At 44.9% G+C, this 19,858-nt stretch overlaps 1 protein-coding gene across 2 annotated transcripts in view; it reads right to left on the bottom strand.

The window, feature by feature from the left end:
* STAB1 (stabilin 1) overlaps positions 1 to 19,858 on the bottom strand; it is a 55,594-nt gene that overhangs the window by 24,067 nt on the left and 11,669 nt on the right. For both annotated transcript variants that reach the window (XM_063411924.1, XM_063411925.1), the window contains exons 8-32: positions 19,368 to 19,484; positions 18,432 to 18,628; positions 18,106 to 18,239; positions 16,330 to 16,457; positions 16,040 to 16,131; positions 14,914 to 15,036; positions 13,325 to 13,471; positions 12,676 to 12,738; positions 11,963 to 12,076; positions 11,509 to 11,562; positions 10,641 to 10,721; positions 10,200 to 10,358; positions 9,266 to 9,328; positions 7,891 to 7,992; positions 6,864 to 6,950; positions 6,426 to 6,537; positions 5,223 to 5,406; positions 4,943 to 5,036; positions 3,889 to 4,047; positions 2,944 to 3,039; positions 2,482 to 2,577; positions 1,833 to 1,880; positions 856 to 986; positions 366 to 477; positions 61 to 138 (exon numbers count right to left, since the gene is read on the bottom strand). In XM_063411924.1, coding sequence (XP_063267994.1) covers positions 61 to 138; positions 366 to 477; positions 856 to 986; positions 1,833 to 1,880; positions 2,482 to 2,577; positions 2,944 to 3,039; positions 3,889 to 4,047; positions 4,943 to 5,036; positions 5,223 to 5,406; positions 6,426 to 6,537; positions 6,864 to 6,950; positions 7,891 to 7,992; positions 9,266 to 9,328; positions 10,200 to 10,358; positions 10,641 to 10,721; positions 11,509 to 11,562; positions 11,963 to 12,076; positions 12,676 to 12,738; positions 13,325 to 13,471; positions 14,914 to 15,036; positions 16,040 to 16,131; positions 16,330 to 16,457; positions 18,106 to 18,239; positions 18,432 to 18,628; positions 19,368 to 19,484 — 2,771 coding nt within the window. The remainder of the gene's footprint in view (positions 1 to 60; positions 139 to 365; positions 478 to 855; positions 987 to 1,832; positions 1,881 to 2,481; positions 2,578 to 2,943; positions 3,040 to 3,888; positions 4,048 to 4,942; positions 5,037 to 5,222; positions 5,407 to 6,425; positions 6,538 to 6,863; positions 6,951 to 7,890; positions 7,993 to 9,265; positions 9,329 to 10,199; positions 10,359 to 10,640; positions 10,722 to 11,508; positions 11,563 to 11,962; positions 12,077 to 12,675; positions 12,739 to 13,324; positions 13,472 to 14,913; positions 15,037 to 16,039; positions 16,132 to 16,329; positions 16,458 to 18,105; positions 18,240 to 18,431; positions 18,629 to 19,367; positions 19,485 to 19,858) is intronic.

Raw genomic sequence — 19,858 nt, forward strand, 5'->3', positions numbered from 1 at the left:
GCCCTACCACAGAGGCTGCTACAGCTGCAGCATTTCCCAGTGCCACCTGTACTGACATACCTTACTGAGCACATGGATGATGCCATTGCTGGCAGGGATGTCACTGACAACTACACTTGCATTCTGGATGGTCAATACCTGCACAAGAACCAGAGGGAGAAGCAAAAGGGTTAGGAAGTGCCAGGCAAGTTCAAAACAATTTTGTTGTTCTTTCAAGGCTGCCCATGGTTAATCTTGGTACAGTTTTTGGAAGATGTCTGCATTTGAGGGCACCAGTGTCCCACTCAGGCTCCCCACTGGATACAGCAGCCCTTCAGCAGTTAAATTCGAGATTAGTACAGGAGCCTTATGTAAGAAACCCTTACACCACTCGTGGTGTTTATCTGCCATCTGGTCTGTGGGTTGAGAGTGGGTAATTCTGGCCCATCGTGCTTTTTGAGCTTTTCTGCAGTGAAGACACCTTCAAGGAAGTGGGCTCTGAGGGGAACAAAATCAGATAAAGAGAAGATTAGGGAACTGTTGGTAATGACAGGGAGATAAGACCATGCCACCCAACATTCACATCTCTCATGGGAAGTGGTTTAGCATGTGGAGGGAACAATGGAGAGAATTGTTCTGATGCCATCTGACTGGGAAAATCTCTCTGCAAATACATGAAAAATAAACCCACTTCCCATGGGCTGTGGTCAGTTATGTTTTAAATGCCTACTTAATTTTTGCCTGCTAGATATTGAAATTTACTTCTATATTTATCTCAAGATACCTTCTTATTGGTCATGCACAAGGAAAAATCCATCTCATGGCTCTGTTACTGTTGTTTGGCCCAGTAAAACTAAAGCAGGAAGCTCCTCATACCTGACTAAAAATGGCAGCGTGTAAGGGCTCAACCAGAAATCTTTATCAGCATTGCTCAAGTTCTTGATAGCTGCCTCTGATGGCACCAGGACAGTGACATTGGCTCCTGCTGGGATGCTGAAGAGAGATTTCTGTTGTCCAAAGCACAAAAATGAACAAATAAGACACTTCACTGCCACAGCCATAGTGCAAAATACACCCGACAGCCATCCCCCTCTCGCAGGCATGTGGAAGGGATATGGAGGAACAATCTCCTGGGATGTCCTGGGCATGGCAATCAATGAATGTCACAGGTGGTTCAGCCAAAACAGCTGAAACCTGATTGCCAGGGGAAAACCTGCTGCTTTAAGCTCTACCTTCCCAATTCACTTTTCCTTCAAAAACATTCAGTCATATCCATAAATCCTTTTTGAATCCTTGACATCAGTCCTGGGGGAGGGACCAAGATAACTGCTGGCAAAAGCAATTTTGTATGCAGCAGTCAGGTGAGCTGAAGCTCAAGTCAGAGGCTGCCCATCATAGTGTGCTTCCACAGACTTGATGCAGTCTGTGGAGGGTCTCTCTTATTCCTACACTAGAGACAGGGAAACAGCAATGAGAAAAGGAACAAACATACAGTCTAATGTCCCAAAGGATGTTCTTCTGAAAAAAGCTGTTACAATGCTACCCCCTCTTTCCCGTCTGTGCTGTTTTTTGATGGCCACAAGTTACAGATGGTAGAACCATGATAATTAAGTGTAACACAGCCCCATCTTGCTCTTGTGAGAGGAACAAAGCCCCCCAGACACACTCATGACCCTCATTCTACCACAAACTCCACAGCTTTTCTACATGCCTGCTCTGTAACCATTTCTCTTTTGCTTTGTTTTGTTTTCTCTAAAGAAAAAGACAAATGGAGTTGCTTGTTCTCTGACAGACTCATTCAGATTTCACTTCTACAGAACTCACCCCTGTGGGTGTGCCGTGGTTTCTCTTACCTTAACCCAGTCGTAGAAGCCTGCAAAGTGGGAATTCCTGGCCAGCTCCTTTCAAACAGAAACAAGAAGGGTTACCTCTGCTGAGCACAGGGTGCAGTGCTGGGGGACTCAGGGTGGGGGAAAGGAGCCCTTTGCAATATCAAATCTGGCAACAATGACTTCCACATTCTTCTCACTTCCCAATCATTACAGGAACCATGTATGGAGAGGGGAGATGGGTACTTCTAAAACCAAACTTCAGCCATTAAAAATATATTTCCAAATAAACAAACTCTTTTCAACTCATCTGCAATGAGTTCACGTATATCAGGGACAAAAGATTGAATCTGCAATGGCCTTTGATATTTCTCATGACAGAAAATGGGCCTGAAAGCTCTGACCTGAAAAACTTCATGAATAACAAAGGAAAGATGACTTATTGCACAGGACAGGTGCTCCCTGCACAGGGCTGAAGCAGCTTAGAAATTATGGCTTCACTGGCAGTAATTAGTCCTGGCATCACTTCTGTCCCTGTGGCCTTGGAATACACTTGGGCTTCACACTGATGCTGGTAGAAGGAGTCAACTCAGGTAACAGGGAAAAGTAAAGACAGAGGAGAAACAGTTCTCTCTAGTCTCAAAAAGGCCTCAGACATCTGCTCTTCACTAACTTTTAGAATGTCCCCATAGCATGTCATGCCATCCCCGACATAGCCTTCAGAGCAAACACAGGATCTCTCCCCTCCACCAAGAGGTACACACGTAGCCTGCAAGGAAAGCAAGAAGAAATTAGAGAGCAAACACAGGTTATGTAGTGTCACACCTATCTCAGAATTGAATTCTGGCCTTCCAAGGGCTGGGCTAGAGTAGCACCCACAAACACCTTCCACCTGCTGCCTTTATGGTGGCACTGAGTGTTCCTGTCACACAGCTAAGCCCAGGTGATTGCTTTGGTTGTGTGAACCCACAAAAATCAGAGGATCCATCTTTGGAGCACATCAGTGCAGGCCAGCAAGATGACATAACATAAACCTTTGCAATCCTTTCGATGCCATGGCTGCTGCAAAACCTGTCAGTGAGCAGAGGAGCCTCCCCTGCCATGCCAGCCTGAGGACAGCTCTTTAACTACTCACCAGGTCGTGGCAGCCACCATTGTCCATGAGGCACGGGTTGATGGCATCACAGCTGTGGCCATCGCCAGCATAGCCCCTCTTGCAGACACACTTACTCTGCAAGACAAAGACATTTCAGTTTATAGACTTACCAGAGCATCCTCATTTACCATCCAAAAAATGTCTAAGGCAGCAAAAGTTATCCTGAATTTATTTTCCCAAGTTTTCTTCCTGGTCCCTTAAGACTTGGAAATGTGGAGTTGTTTCTTTAGCAGAGCATCATTCTCTATCACAGCACACAAGCTGCTGGTTACTCAAGCACACTGATCCCTTGCATTCCTTGTCTGTGGGGGTCCTGAAAATGATGGTTTCCTGCTTTATTTCCAGGTTTTTAGGGAATGACACAGACTTTGTGAATGGCAGAAAGAGGAGTTAATTTCAAAGCTTCCTGCTTTCAAGATATCTAGGAGGGCATTTGCACATCTCACCTCACTAAAATGTGCCTAAGCTTCTGTACCTTTTTTTCCAGCACATTGTGCAATGCTCCCCACCTTCAGTGGGGAGAAGCAACACCCTGAGAGTTCTCCTCTCATGTGCACCTTCCTCCCACCTCAATGTGCTTTTCTCTTGGCCCAGCTCCCCCCACAGAGTGTCTGAACAGCTGCACACGCTCTTCAGTGCTGTGGCCTGGGGACAGGGGGATGCAGCAAGTGGTGCCTTAGATCAAACTGTATTAGAGTTTAGTCCTGTCTCTTTGCTGCACAAAACCCAGAGTGGAGCAGCAGTCCTGAGCACACCAGTGCACCTCACACACACGTGAAGTGATGCTGCAGCTGGTGTTCCTGGCAATGGACAAGCAAACTTGGCTGCTGGCAGCCCAATTTTTACCTCTGGCCATCCAAGACCACCTCAGAGCAGCTGAGGGAGTAGTAATTCCAGCAGCAGGCTGCCTGGCTTGACTCATACCTGTCCAGGGCCGAGGTAGACGCAGTCGGCGTTGAGGTGGCAGCCCCCTCTGCTCTCCAGCATGCAGTTGTCTATGGGCACACAGGCCTTGCCATCTCCAGTCCAGCCCACATTGCACTGGCAGGTGGCAGTGCCAGGGCCTGTACTGGTGCACAGGGCCTTCAGGAGAAGGGAGAGAGAAGGAATTACACCCAGCAGAAGGGAGAGAGTGCAATGAAAACAGAGCGACAAATCTCCCTCCTCACACTGTGAAGAATTTCTGACTGACCAACTCTGATTCCAGCACTGGAGATGGGGGGTGGAAGCATCTACTCCAGAAAAGTCATAGAAAACTTCATACTAAAGTGATTCTAGAGACATTTTGTGTTTTAAGAGAGGTAGACACTTGTGTCTAAGGTGGCTCAGAACTCACAGGACATTCACTACCATCGTGTAAAGCTCTTCCATTACACAATAAGTATTCCCTGAAGAGGAGGACCACACCTCCTGCCAGTATGTCTGGGATGGAATCAATGACAGAGGGCAGATCTCTCTCAGAAAAAGACCTACTTTGTCCTCAGTGTCATCCTATTTTCTTGTATGTGGCCCAAAGTCTTCCTCTGACTGAAGGGTCTAATTTATGATGAGGTCTGATCCTTTGGCAGTAATCTCCAATATGAAGCACCACAGTCTTTAACCATAGATAGAAATGTAGTGTTGATGGTTACTGGGAATATGAGTTGGATCTCACAGTTAAGCTACAGAGACAGAAACACATTAGAAGAGCTTGAAGGGAATATCATTGCAAACCAAAAACGATCTGTACAGCTAATCTGTGTGGCTGATAAAATAGCTGGTGTGCACCAGCCAAACTATCCTTGGAGTGTCACATTTTGGCACCAACCCAAACGATTGACATCTTTACAATGACTATGCCAAGGCACTTGTTATTCCACCTCATCTGACAGACGGGAAAAATTAGCACATAAAATCTGCAACAGTCCCAGGAGTCCTGGATCCCTGCCCTGATTGAGAGGAGCTGCCTCTCCACGCTCCACAGGCTGACCCCACTCACATTCTGTGAACAACCTCCCCGTTCTGGCTGAAGGCACAGGTCGACGGGCTGGCAGGAAAACCCATCCCCTTCATATCCATCCATGCAGATGCACCTTAAAAGTATAAACACAAAAGGGATACAGATAGAGCAGTCCCTCAAGCAAGCAAGATTTATTACTACCAGGTTGGCTCAGTTACTCAAACAATCTTGTGCACCAAGTTCAGACACACACAGCCACAGGAGTGGCAGCCATGTGCCTGTACAATGGCATCGTGCCCTGAGCATGCCAGGGACTGACCTTGCTGTGTCATTGAGGCTGCAGACAGCGTGCTGGTGGCAGTACTGGGACAGCCCACTCGGGCCACAGTTCTTGGATGTCCTGTCACAGAATTTCCCAGTGTAGCCTTCCTTGCAGGACCAGGACTGACACACCCCGCCACTGCCAGGCCTGTTGTCACAGACACCGTGGACACAGCCACAATCTGTCAAGGACATGCAGTAAGTTCAGTTGTTGGGAAGGATAAAGTAGAGAGGCCTTGTAAATATGATGGTTTAGATTCTGGGAGTATGAGATCAACAGGCAAGATAGAAATGAGAGCAAGCTTTGAGATTTAGGGTGTAGGGTACCGGGTCGTCAGCTAGTGAATAATGATGTGCCAAGCTGAGAGCCAGCTCCCTTGATTAAACAATATACTTCTGCTTGCCTTAGGTAATGGGACAGTTCTATTGGCTGTATGTAAATGTTGTGAGATTGGTATCTTGTATTAGATTGGTTGGTCCAACACAGACTATTCAACTTGGAAAGACATTTATTGTACGGTATTCAGAACCCCTCCTCTTTTCCCTCTCTTCTCCTTTCCCTCTTTTTCCCCACTCTTTTCCCCCTCTTTTCCTGCTCTCCTGGCCTGCTTTAGCTGTGCCTGGCAGCTACAAGCAAGACCCTCATAATAAACCAGGTGCTACTACAGTTGCTTTGCTTATAGAGATACTTTGTCGCCAACTCTGCCCTCACCGAGAAGCTCCTACATTCAGTAAGTACAAAAAGCTCAAAATCCACCATAGTTATAGATTCCCAGCTTTCCTTCACAATCTCTTGTGACACCAAATAATCATTCTGGTTTTTTATTGACAGAGGGATGTCTGCTGAGAGATCCATCACAAATAAAGCCTGGCCAGAGAACAGATCCTGTGACTGTCTGGGTCCAGGTTTTCTACAGGTTGTAAGAACAGACTTAAATTTAGGCTATCAAGCTCAAGGTCATTGTCAACTGTCTTTTGTTTCCTAACAGGAGATATCTAAATTAGATTGATGCTTCCAAAACATGACCGCTGTCATATTAAACATGTTTTCTCCTCTGTTGTTTGAAGGGACACACATGATGACATTTTTGTCACTTCTTTCGTGATGCTGGTCCTGCCAGAAGGGAATCAAATATACATGAATTTGCACCATTATCCTTGCTCTAAGTTCTCCCTTAGTCTCTCCATCAGAGTTACTAACCTTCATCACAGTTCTCGCCATGCTTGTTTGGGTTTGCACAGATGTGGCAGGCTGTGCCTTTGAAACCTTCAAAGCAGTTACAGTTGCCATTCCCTTGAATACCGTCACTGCACTGGAAGGAAAACAAGAGAAAAACCAAAGTGATTGAAACTCAGAGAAATGCCAAGGCACATCCATCAAAGGCACTCTGATACTCGCAGTAACAAACAAGACTTTGAAGAGTGGTGGAAGTAATACAACATCCCACACAGCCAGAGCTGTGCCCAACAGCCATGACCTAATTCAACTAAATATGTGCCATTCTCCCTGGATCCTCTGCTACCACCTATGTATGCTTATCCTGGAGCACAAACTCTGAATTGTGCTATCTCAAGCTACACTCTCCAACCACACTGATGCACCTGCTCATTGCAATGCAGAAGGTTCCTCCACACTTACATTTCCCCGGCCATAGCATGGACTAGAAAATCCCCCTGGGCATGGTATGCAGTCTGGGCCAAAGAAGCCTTTGCAGCATCCAGGTTTCTGAAAATAAAAAGAAAAAAAGCAAAACTGGTAAGGTATGACATGACCTAACAAGAATTTCCTAGAGTACTCTTTTGCTCATAATTGTCAAGTTCTCCTCCTTGTCTCTGCCATGGAAGGAAATAGAATGTTGTATTTAGCATCTGTGTTTCTTAGGAGCTCCTGCACCTAAATTATTTTTCAACAATGACCCTATTCCTGCTCACAGCCAATTCTTCTTAGAACAAACCATTATTTTCTGCTTGTTCTCTGACTTTGACACAGAGTATGCATGTTTTTTATGAACTTTAAATTCTTTAATAACACTGGTCCACTCTTACTTTATCCATGCCCAGGACTGCCTTCCTGTGGAGAGATAGAGCAGTCCTGGATTGCAGGCCTTGCCATGACTGACCAAAGGAAGAACAATCATCATACAAACAATCAGCAGTATTTAATGAAACACCCACAAATCATTCCACAGAGCTGGCACTGTGAGAGCTCAGGAGCTGCAGACAAACACGAGGTCCATAAATTCACTGAGAGAGACTTTCCCGAACCATCTGACAGTGGTTCATAAACAGGATGCAATCACTTCACAGCTTGCAGCACTTTCCCTGTGCTCAGCTTCCTCTGGGAGAAATGCGAAGCTGGGACACTCCAGTTAACACTGCACCATCATGGCTTCCTACACCTTGGCTGGTCACAACAGGGAGGCTTTATTTTATTTATTTATTGCATTCAGGTTGAACTGAGCTGCCTTCTAGCATCTGCAGCAGGTTGGTACACTGTGTTCTCTTGCACAAAGAAAAAAGGGGAGCTGGTTTATGTGATGGTCCTGGGGACAGCTTTCCTTTTGCTCCCATCCAGCCCTCTCAAGTGTGAGTCAGAGCTCTTGGTGAGTGAGGAAAAGCAGAGCTGAGCTCCTTTCAGAGGGAATGTGCTCCTCCACCACACTCACCGTGATGGTTTGATTGCAGTACTTGGCACACCCCTTCTTCAGGACGTTCAGGCCCTGTGGATCATGGATGTAAACACACTCCTTTGGGGAGAGCGTTGATTCCTGCACAAACAGAACAAGCCACTAGCACTGTAACCTTCCCCTTCACTCTTTTTGCTGCAGAGAGCAGCTGTGCCTATCTCTGGGCTGGGGAAGTTCACTGAGGAGCCAAGGTGAAGAGCACACAGGATGAACCAAGGCACACGGTGGCCTCCTCTTGCTCCCAAGAGTCCCCAGGCCTGAGCCAAGGTGCTGCCCTTTAGTTCTAATAATAGTACCTATGATAAGGGAGACAGCAAGTATGGGGGAGGAAGGGAGGGAGAGGAGACAAGACAAGGGGGAGATAAGGCAGGAAGGAGAAATAGAGGGTAAGAAATAGGAGGGGAAAGAGAAAGGAGAGGTGAGAGGGGAGAAGGGAGGGAGAGTGGGCATAGAAAGAGTAAGGAGAGAATGAGAGAGTGAGGGAGGGACGGAAAAAGATGAAGGTGAGATGAAGAGAAGAAGACATAGGAGAAAGTGTTGCAAATAACATTGGAACAATGCTCAGTGACAGGCAGAACTGTGCCCAAGGTGATTCTGACTTTGCCTGCCTCAGTCAGAGAGGAAAATGAGCAAGTGGTGATTTTGCAGATCTCTACTTCAGACATCCATGCTGAGACAGCATTAGCAAGTTCTCCTAAGTCAGACCTCTCAGAGGACACCCAAGAATTTAGGGGGGCAAGCACCTCTCTGGCTTTCACAAACAACATCTTGGGTCTGGCCTTCACATTGCAATTTCCTGGAACCTGCTGTTCTGCTAACCTCAGCACAGGATAACAAACAGCAGCACTCCTCCTTCCTCCACCTTCAGCTCGCTCTGCTCGCCTCTGAATCAACAGGGAGCACAGGCCAGGAACAAACTCTTTCTCACCCTCTGCAGAGCAGAAAGGTTGTGATTCTCTGGCTGTGACAGAGGCAGAGGCAGTACTGGATGGTACTCGTGGAGCTAGATTTGCTTCTGAGGCTCTGGAGGATCTGGTAAACACTGCATGTCAAAGGAAAGCTCTGCCTGAGGCACAGCAGAAGTGCTAAAAGCTGCAAGTCTACAGTTTCATTAGACCAGAATTTCTCACTGTGCTCCACATTGATTCAGCAAGCAGACTCCAGAAAAAGAGAGTGCACAGAGCAGTTAGTGGGCAACAGTCTGGGATCACAAAGATTGGATACACACCCTCTAACAAGCCTCTCTACTGGCTGCCTTTCCTGCTCCCTGTTTATTTGAAAGTGGCTTGAGTTAGAAATGTCGGTGTGTCTGTCATTATGCAAAGAAATTACAGAAATAAATACAAATATTTACCATTTCCTTGCTGCCAGGTGGGCAAATGCTGTTGTTGAGGGCCTCACAATCCACACAAGAGCCCTGTTAAGAAAAGAAGAGGCAAAAATCTTCTCAAAGGAACTTGTTCCCGACGCCAAGAATGCTGCAGAGCTACTGTTCCTAGTACATATATCCAAAACCTCACAACATGTACCTGAAATATTTAACTGCTATTAGTTTCCACACTCCAAAATGTGCCAAGTTTATCACTTAAATAAAATTTCTCATGTGTCTCAAGGATATGCTTTCACCTGCCTGAAGATGGGGTCTGTCTGCACTCTGAGTTTCTCTGGCACTAGAAATCCTGCTAGGCTGGAAGGCACTTTGGGCATCCAAGCAGCAAGAGTCACTGAATCAGCAAGTTATGTGGACACTCTGGCCCTTTGGGATTCACTGTGTCTTTCCAGAACCTCATCTTCTTTCCTCAGTAACCTACCAATGATCAAACTGGGGAGTGAGCACCTCAGATAAGGTGTGTGAAACAGTCCATGTGAGAATACTGCACAGCATTTGTAGGTCCTGCTACTGAATGCCTGCTTCCTGCCCAGGCTACAGGACACCAGTGCTGACAGAGGTGGGAACAAAGCACTGTCATCCGAGTTAGCAACTCTAGTGGGAAGAAGAACATATAAAGGAAAAGGCAAATGTGCTTTGGAATCAAAGGTAGGGTGGGTGCAAGGAAAGAACAACAACCTACAAAGAACATTTGCTGATTATCAGGAAAGCAGTGCCAAGCGCAAGCAGAAGAAACACTGACAATGCTGCCAAAGTTCACACCAGGGCTCACAACTCTCAGACAGACCACATTTCCCAAATGCATTTTCACAGCCTGCTTGTGGCCCTCCAGGTGAGTGTGGGGTGCACACCAAGTGCCAGCTGTGCTTGAGTAGGAGAATGGGAGAAGATGACTTACCATCACAATCTTATGTTGCTCTTCATTGCATCTGTGAGGCAAAATGGGAACGATTGACGGAGGGATGAAGATGCCATCCAAAGTGTGAATAATGCCATTAGAAGCCACAATGTCTCGCATGTTCAAGGGGATCCCTGGTTCATCCATCAGAATTCTTCCCTGATGCAGAAACACAATTTTAGCCGATTAGACTGGATCAGCTACATAAAGCCGAAGTGGGAAACAGATGGTTCACAACATCAAGGGCAACCACACAAATGGTCAAGCCTCTTAGTTTAGTCACAGATTGGATAAGAAGCAAACTAATTAAGTGGTCTCATTTAAGTCTAGTTTTTAAGCAGAGGAGGATGCAGAGACTTGCATCCACACTGTTCGGAACTACATGCAGACTCTCTCCTACCACAGAAGGGTTTGTCCCAAAGGGTTTTGATTTGCACTTACATCTGCACTAATGTTGATGGTGAGTATCTGGTTAGCCATGGTAACGATGTGTGGCATCATGATCAGCTGCTCTACAGTCACCTGAAATAAAACACAAGGCAGTGGTACCATGAAAAAGCAGCTTACAGACTCCTTCTGTAATTCCTGCCACTTGACAAAATTCTCAAGAGGACGTAACATTTACATTTCATGAAATGTCTTAAAAACACACAATGGGTCAGAGGGTAATCCAGGACTTTGTGTGAACTGTTTGCAGAACCACAAACAGCAGTGCTGGTGGCAGCTGCCTTGGTTTTCGTTCCTTGTTTAGGTAACTGTCCAGCACAGCTGAAGTCAAGTCTCTCTAACAGGGTCTCTTACTAATACAGCTGCAAGTAGGGTCAGACTAATAAAGTTTTTATCTAGGACATAGTCAATAAACAATGAAAGTTCAGCCAGAAGCATAATAGAGAACATATTTTGACTGAAAAAATAAGCTTAAAGGCAGGAAAAATGTAAACTGCAGCTTCTGTACTCAGAACCTTAATGGTTTGACTAGAGAATTCTGAGAACCAGGACAAGTGTGATTTTTGTGTCCTGCAGCAAACTCTGCTGGACAATATTTACATTGTAAAGGCCATCCAACTAGGGAGCACCAATACTCCAGAAAACCCAAGAGTTTCTTGATGGAGAGCACAGCTGTCCCTTTTGGCAGCTCCTTTCATGGCAAATATTTTGCCTCATCAGATCCTGAGTCCCATCTCTGCTCCTCGAGGGCAAGTCCAAGAAGCAGCAACTGAAATCATCAACACTGTGACCTCTATGCCAGACAAAAGGGTTGATAAGGGTTGGTCTGAAGGAGGTCTGGGGTTAGAGCTGCCTGCCTTACCGCTGCTGAAGTGTAGATGTGATGTTTCACCAGCTCCTGAAGCTTATTTATGCCCTAAGGAAAGAGAACATGAGAATTAGATACCCCTTCAGTGCTGAGGAGTAAGAGGAGGCAACTACATTTTCTTCTAATCAGTGATTGACAATGCCAATGCCTATGGCAGGGAATTCACTTGGTGAATAAGTTCCTTCATTTTCCTCTGCCCAAAGCTGGGGTGAGAAATGAAAGACAAACAACAAATTTAAGCAATCTGGCTGATCATATTTCTCACTGCAAGTTCCCACTCTCAGCACCTGCTTCTCTCCTAGAGCCTTACAGAAACAGAGACATGGTTTAGCCACACCCAGGAAGAACAAATTTCAGCAGCAACCACATCCATTGCACAAAGTCATTCCAGCATAGCCCAGGGCTACTCAGCCAGCTCAGGATGTCTGACAGTACTATGGGCTCCCACCTCTGTGAAAAGATAAATGAGCCTTCCATCTCTCAGCCTATCCACAGCATCATTGCTGGGTACAAACACAGTGAAGGGGCCTGGTCCATCCAGTATTGCAGGCAGGCCACAGTTCTGCAAAAACAACAGAAGATTTTGTCATGGAGCTAACATGGGTTACTGAGGGAGGCCCACCAGGAAGGGAGAGGAAATATTAAACAACTCACTAAAGACAGAGCTGTTTGTAAAGCAAAATGTGCAAGAGGCAACTGCACACCAGGGACAGGTGTGTGATGTAATAGCAGTGTAAGCACCACAAAACCACAGCTGGGACAATGAAGCCACTGGCAGGAATGCAGCAAATATGAACAAGGGAGTTCTGGGCTAATGCTCCCTGCATGCTTTAAACACACAGAGACCAAACTGTGGTCGAGAACTAACCATGCTTTGGAGAACAACTCTCCTGGGACAAGGGGAAGGGGATGTGGGGAAGAAGGTGGGAAAGAGGCATGTACCCTTGCTGCTTGTGCCAGATCCCCTAAAGATGTGAAAACTCCAATCCTTTCCGTTACATTTGCTTAGGTAAAGTAAGAAAATAAAAAGAAAAATGACACCCAAGGAAAGCCAAACCACTGGGAGGTATTTAAATGCCATTCAAAATCCCCCCCAAATCAGCAGCAGGTTCTGTACAGCAGTAGTATCACAGCTTCCTGGGCAGACACAAACTTGCTTACCTCCAGTATAGTTTCAAATCTACTGAAGATCTCCATCGAAGCAAGGATCTCACCAATGGTTTTCTGCAAGAAGTTACAAAGAGGAAAAACATGGCTGGGGCTGAAGCCAGGTCTGAGGACATACTTGAATGCCCAGCTTGTGGTTTGCATGTAAAGATCTACAGGAGACCATCATCCTCAAAGAGATGGGCACAAACTAATGATTATTTGCTCTCATTTAACACACAGACAACTTTTTGATTATAATTTCAAAATCCACTACAGATGGAATAAAGAAAATCTTCAATTGAATTTTATGTGAAAAATTCTTTTTAACACTTGTCCTGTAACATACATATTCTGTAAGATACAGCTGAAGAAGAACTCATTTGGTGTGATTTTATTCATGAAAATAGAATTCTCTTCTCATTTAAGCACTGTAAAAGCATAATTGCTAGATTTTTATCTGGCTTCTGCAGTACTATTAGCTACTTTTAAAGGTATCTTAACAATACCTAATAGACCTTATCAGGGCTGAAAACAAAACAAATAGCCTTTTCCCTTTAAAAAAAAGCCTCACTGATTTGGAAAATTAATGACAAAAATTGCTTTTTATAAAGTGTTTATTCTGCTGTCCTGTAAAAGAGAAGAAATCTGAATGCTTCTGTACCTGTGGGTTTCTGAGGTTGTCAGAGCTGGGTTTTTTCCTGAGGCTGTTGACAATATGTATGATGCCATTGGCTGCTGGGAGATTTGATTGCATGATGTTGTACAGTTCCCCTGGCAGGTCTTGATACCGGAAGGATTTGATGTATGTCTGAGAAATAATAATAATAATGATAAGAGGTTGTTTCCTTGTGGTACATCTGTGTTACCATGGCACAGCTATAAATCAGTCCTTATGGGTCAGCAAGGGCAAGGCACAGCTAGAGTTACTCTGGAAAAAGTAAATGTAAGGGATGGCCTGGATGTAAGACAAACACCCCATCCAACTTGAGTGTGGGTAATATTTTGATCCTGAGTGGTGGTTATGAGTCTTAATACAGAATAAAAAAAGACCTCACCTGGGACACCCTGCTTCAGAATTAAGTTTGAATGTGAGCAATGCTTGGTCACAGCTCTGGATCACAAAAGGATGCCCTGGCCACCACACAGACAATTTGGAGGCCATCCTGGAACTACAGCTTTGACTGCAGCTTTTATTGACTCACTGTGCCTACAAGGAGTCTTGTAGTGCTACAACAAAGCCAGAGGAGTCAGTCTCTCTGAATTACAAGGCATGTGTCTGGCCCTTCCACTTTGTATGGATCCATGCACTGAAGCCTGGTTAACCTACAAACTAAACATCCAAGCCTTGGTGTTGCAGTCATGATTTGAGTTCAGGGAAGCACAGCTTTCCTGTGCTTTTCGTTTTACCATGTGCATTTTTAATTGCTCCTCCCTGCCCTAAACTTCAGTTCACATCACTGAGGACTCTGTCTGAAACAAAGGAAGGGGAGTGCAGACTTCCCAGATCAAAAGGCCCCTGAGTAAACAAACAGGAAAGAATTCTGAAAGGAGCATTGACACATTCAGTTCAGATTCCCCTGCTCCCAATAGTGCTTTGTCCTTTTGATGTGTTATGACCTAGACCTCAAGGCCAAGGCTGGATCCTCAGAGAGGAAACACAGGGCTCTCCCCTTGGCCACCTGTGAGCTTGCACGCAGGAAAGGTGCAGGATGGAGAGAGAGCAGTGGATACCAGGAAATGTGAATCAGTTGGAAAAGGAAAAAAAGAGCCTTCCACATCAAAACACTACAATGAAAATTTCTTTTCTAGGAGGACTAAGGAAAATAAAATAGAAAGAGGGGAAAAGAGAAACTAGAGGAGGAAATATTCAGCATGTGGCTGTGTCCAACCACACAAACTCCAAGGGAGCATTCTGTCTGAAGGGAGGCTTTGTTGCCTCTTCCAGGTCAGCCACATGGATACTGTAGCTGCTGATAGTGTAGGGAAAAGGTCTCTTCTCCAGACCACAGTGCATACAGAGGGCATGGAAAGACCATACACATGGCAGATTCTTGGTTGTCCGTGAGACAGGAGATGTGGTTGCTTGGGGTGTCTGCTCTTAAATCACCTTGCTTTAGACTGCACAAAGGAGCTTCTTGTTTTGATCACAGGAAAAGGTTTTCTGGTAAAGAAAGTCCATCAAGGAAACCATGCTCAAGCTCCAGCCTGTCCCAGGTGAAAACAGACCCAGACCTTCAGGAGATTCCTTACTTGGCTAGTGAATGTCAGCTGATGTCCTGACAAGGTCCACATAGTCTTGGCTTTTATCATGTCTTCTATCAAGTGCAGACCAGGAACAATGTGCATTCTGCACAACTGCTCAGCAGTGGTGTCCTTTGGGGAGGAAAGCCCACACAAAAAACAAAAATGAGATGTTCTTTCAAAAACTTCATTTAGCACAACACCCTCTTTCTCCCAGCTAACACACACATAGAAATTCTCAGCATACAAGACTGAGCTTTTCTTTTCCTTTTTATTCACTGGAGTGGCACTCTGGCAAACCCCTTCTGTTTGTGTACACATCCAAGAGATGAGGGAGGCTGATTGACATCAGAGAGAGACTGATTAACCTGCAAGTGACTTTAGAGGAATCCTCTGGACAGAAACATACTGGACATGGACAAATTAAAAATTATCCTTGCACCATATATATATATATACATATATATCCTTGCTCCATATTATAAAATTTGCTGAAGCTCCCCAAGTGCAATCTTTGCCTATGCTGGACAATGTAGGTGGTCTAATCTCTTGAAATTACATTTAGTTTCTTCCTTTCTTCTCTCTGTGCTTACCTTCATTGGTATTTTTTAGAACAATCTTCTGCCAGTACTGATTAGGTGGAACAGATCCTTGGGGGAACAGATAAACTGGGGAACTTGGGGGCCTCTCCTGATATATTTTCTATGGATCCTGAAGTTACTATTTTTGACCATAGGTCGAAATTCCAATACTTTGGTGTAATACTTGGTCCCTTTTGAAAATCACACCCCCAGGTAGTAAAAAACTACTCAAAGTTTTAAGAATAGTCATACATAAGAGGTTTGAACTTTGCAAGAAGAATGGCCAGAAAGTCATAAGACTTTCTGACATTAAAAACAAAAAACCAAACTCTGTCAGTATTGAAGAAAGAAATAGTGGTTTTTGGAATAATGTGAGGGATGTAACATCCTCTATAAGACTGCAACTTAACCAGACAATGAAAAGTATTCCCAAGAGATGATTTCTATAAATAGTGCACTCCAAAGTTCCTCTCTTGTGTCAGTTTTTACAGGCTGCAGAGCTCAAGCAGGAAAGAACCTTAAGACAAAAATTTGCTAAACCCAAGAACACTTACATTGAATTCCATTCTGTCAAGAATGGGAAGAAGAGATGGTACAAAGACTGTGAAGGGCCCATATTTAGTCAGCAATGTGGAGCACCCAGAAGCTGTAAAAAGAGGGGTAGGCAGCGACAGTTTAGCCACAGCAATAAATATTCCTGTTGTTAACAGCACAATTCGATCTACACATCATCAGCCTGGTACAAGCAACAAGTATTTATTTACAAGGAAGCAGAGGAGGTTTGGCACTGCTACCCTGTCCCCAGCTTGCTCCACCCCCCAAGCAAAATAAAGAAAGCATTTACCAAACATTTTCTTTGCGACGTTGAGCTTCCTAGTTAACCTTCCTCGCAAATTATGCTGATTTATCTCACCCAACAGATCTTTATAGCAACTTCTCCCATCTCCAATCTCCCCTTCTTTACACACACAGCTATGAGACAAGGATGAAACATAACAAGCCATCATAAATCAGTTTGCAACACATTCAACAATTGCCAAGCAGAACAATGTGTCAGTATCTGCACTTGAAAGACCAGTCTCAGCTCTAAGATCTTAGAACCATAAAGTGGTTTGGGTTGGAAGGAACCTTAAAGGTCACTTAATTCAAACTCCCCTGCCATGGGCAGCAACACCTTCCACTAGACCAGGTTGCTCAGGGCCCCACCCAACGTGGCCTTGAATTTTCCAGGGATGCAGGTAAGGGCAGAGTGATTTCTGCTGGAACTGAGTGACAGGAAAAAAGATGCACATTTCTGTCAGGCAAGCCAATTTGTATCCACCCAAAGAGAATGGAGATGCTTTCTCAGCTACAAATAACATAAGGATTGTCTGCTCTAGAGTTCAGGGTACAGAGTGCCACAACATAATTACTGACAACTTTCTAATTAGATATTTAGTCAGTCATAGTAATTTCAGCATCTGAAAATCTGAGGTAATGCATAACACCCACAGGCTAAGTGACAGTCTGTCAAACCACTCCTATGTGACCCCTTGGCTTCAGTGGGCAGCCAGCCCCAGCACATCAGGCAGCTACAGTCCATCTAGAACTCACTGAGGGGCCCAGAGAAGTTAATGACTTTTCCAGAAAAGCTTATCTACATGTGAAAATCTCCGTCCTGGTTCACACGGATTTGTAGTCATCACTCAGAGACTACCAAAGATGTTTTTTCCCGTTTGGGCTTTGTCCAAGTATCAGCTCTGCTCTTTCTGTTTCAGCCGTGCAAAGACATACGGCACAGGGGAGGGATTTGACATCACTCCAGCCTCAGAGGCTCAGTGCCAGCTGCTGGGGAACAGATCTGTAAGGGACTGCACTGAACACTGTGTCCTGCACTGTGCTAGCAGATCTTCAGAAAGGGAAGCCACTGTGTTTCAATCTTGGCCTGGAGCATACAGTGAGCAAGTGGATGTTAATAGTTCTAGCAGCATTGGAGAAGAAAGGATCAAGGAGGTGGGATTGCTCTTTCCCTCTCCAGTGTCTCAGAGAAGCTCTACCTTTTCTTGAAAACACATAAAATTCTCAGTGAAGCTTTCTCTGGTGTTTGAGAGGCCATTATGCAAAAACAATCCACCATATTTCTCATCTAAGGGGTACAAACTAGAAGGTGTTTTGCTCCGAAGGACTATGTGAGGCCTGGTGTTTCTTCACTCAACTTCCCCCTTCTCTGTCACTCTGCAACTCTATTTATTGCTTACAGGCCTGACTGGGAGAAGAGACAGTCTTGTTCCTCAGAACAAATGTGCACAAATGTGAGCAAACAAGCCACACATCTCCCTTTTAATGATTGATTATTAACTTCTACCACCACTAGCTTGGGGAGCTACACAGCCAGCTCACATCACAGAAGACTCTGCCACCCCAGATTTAAAGCATTTTGTGACCCACATGCAATAATTTACAATGACTGATGTAAAACTCTACTCTCAATAGGTTTGTCAAAAACAGGTTCTTCTCAAAGGGCGACTCTGGCCTGTTCTCCTGAGATCACCCTCAGTTTCTTCAAAAGTCAGCTCATCCAAACCAAGTTTCCATTCTAGCTGCAGAATAAGCTTTATTTGCAGTTTTCCAGCTGGCTTACCTAGGAGTCCCCTGAGAGTTAATTTCACACGTGGCAGTCACGTCACAAAGGTACTGCCGGCAGTCGCTGGGAAACGCCAAACACTCAGATGAAGGACTTCTCCTGCTTGTCCCAGGCTTGCAAACACAAGTTGCCTAAGGGAAGGCAACACACTGATCACAGAGATTCACCATCTTTTACCCCGTGAGTTATCCTACAAAAGAGCTGTCTGGTTTCCCTTTGCCAAATCTGAGGTGAGGAGAGCAGATTTGACCAACACATTCATCAGTTCATGTGAAGAACTTCTCCCTTGACCATTTTTAGACCTTGGCTTTTATTGCCCTTACCTCTCCTGGACGTCTGTAAACACAAATTGTAGAGTTTTCTGGGCAGCCTCCATTGCTGTCAACACAAGGGTTGATGGGCTGGCAGACCTTTCCATCTCCTTGAAATCCTTCTTTGCAGGTACATTCATATGCACGTGGTCCAAGAACTTTACATACAGCAAAGGGGGAACATGGAGAAGGAGTACAAGGATCCTGAGCTGCAATTAAAGAGATTAGAGGTGAGCAGAACCAAACTTGTTTCAAAACAGCATTTAATGCAGCACAGCACACTGCAAGGCATGGAAAGAATGGAGCATAAGGAATTTGTTCTATTATACTTCTAAAATTTCACAGGGAAATGAAATCATTCCAAAGAGCAGACGTTTAGGGGGTTTTATTCTGAGGAGTTTGGATGACACATTTTCCATGTTACTTCAGAAACAGAAGTGTGAGTGACAGAGGATGCTTGAACTGATTCTGAACTTGCATCATATCTGAGGCTATATGAAACTGCAGTGTGGTCAGCAAAACCTGTAAAGAGACAGTGAAAACAGCTATCCATAGCTAGCTGATCACATGCATCTTATCAACTTTCTTTTAAGGAAACAAATCCAAAAACTTAAATTTGAAATCAGTGAAGAACTCCTTAGACGCCACACCTTATTATTTAAACTGGTTCAGACTCACCAACATCCTTCTGTCACTATTAAGTACATAATTATAAGTGAGTGCTGGATGGAACCTACAACTCTAATATTCACTTCTTGCTTTTATGACCAAGTGAGAGAAGAGCCAAAAGCTTAGCCTTTAATCTTATGAGTATTCCTGAAAAATTGGGTTTTAAACCTCTGCAGTGAAGTAGACATTGTGTTCACAGTAATCAAACTCTTCTGCAGATACCCTGCGACAGGATTTTTTCTAAACAGGACCATTTAGGGTCACAGAGAAGTTTCTCACCTTGGCAAGTGCTGCCCTGTTTCCTGTAGCCCAGCTTGCAGTCACACACAGCTGTCCCATCCCTCACCACACACTCGCTGTTGGCCTCGCACGTCACGCCTTTGCAAAGGGGGAGCTCTGCAGTCACACAGCAAAGAGAGTTTCCCTTTCAGCATGTAGGGTACTGGTAGAATATGTAATTCACTGTCCTGGTTCACCCAGTCACCCTAGGACATTCACCTTACAGAATATCTGGAAATAAAGGCAAATGTGGTTTCCGAGGACCCCAAACTGGCACAAAAGCCAGAGGACATGAGCAGTGCAGGCAGATCTAAGTTCTTGGCAGTCTAGGTAGTCAGGTCCCCCAAGGCTGAGAGAAGAGATCTGGCTGGTGTCCAGAGAAAGAACAGAGGCATACAGAGATGGTATCTTAATAGCATCACAAAGTGGGGAGTAGACCCCAGCTCTTCCCTCTGTCTTGATCTCCAAAGCTCAAATCATCTTTCCTCTAC

Source organism: Prinia subflava, chromosome 14 (genome assembly GCF_021018805.1).
Source record: "Prinia subflava isolate CZ2003 ecotype Zambia chromosome 14, Cam_Psub_1.2, whole genome shotgun sequence".
In the NCBI taxonomy this organism is placed as follows: domain Eukaryota; kingdom Metazoa; phylum Chordata; class Aves; order Passeriformes; family Cisticolidae; genus Prinia; species Prinia subflava.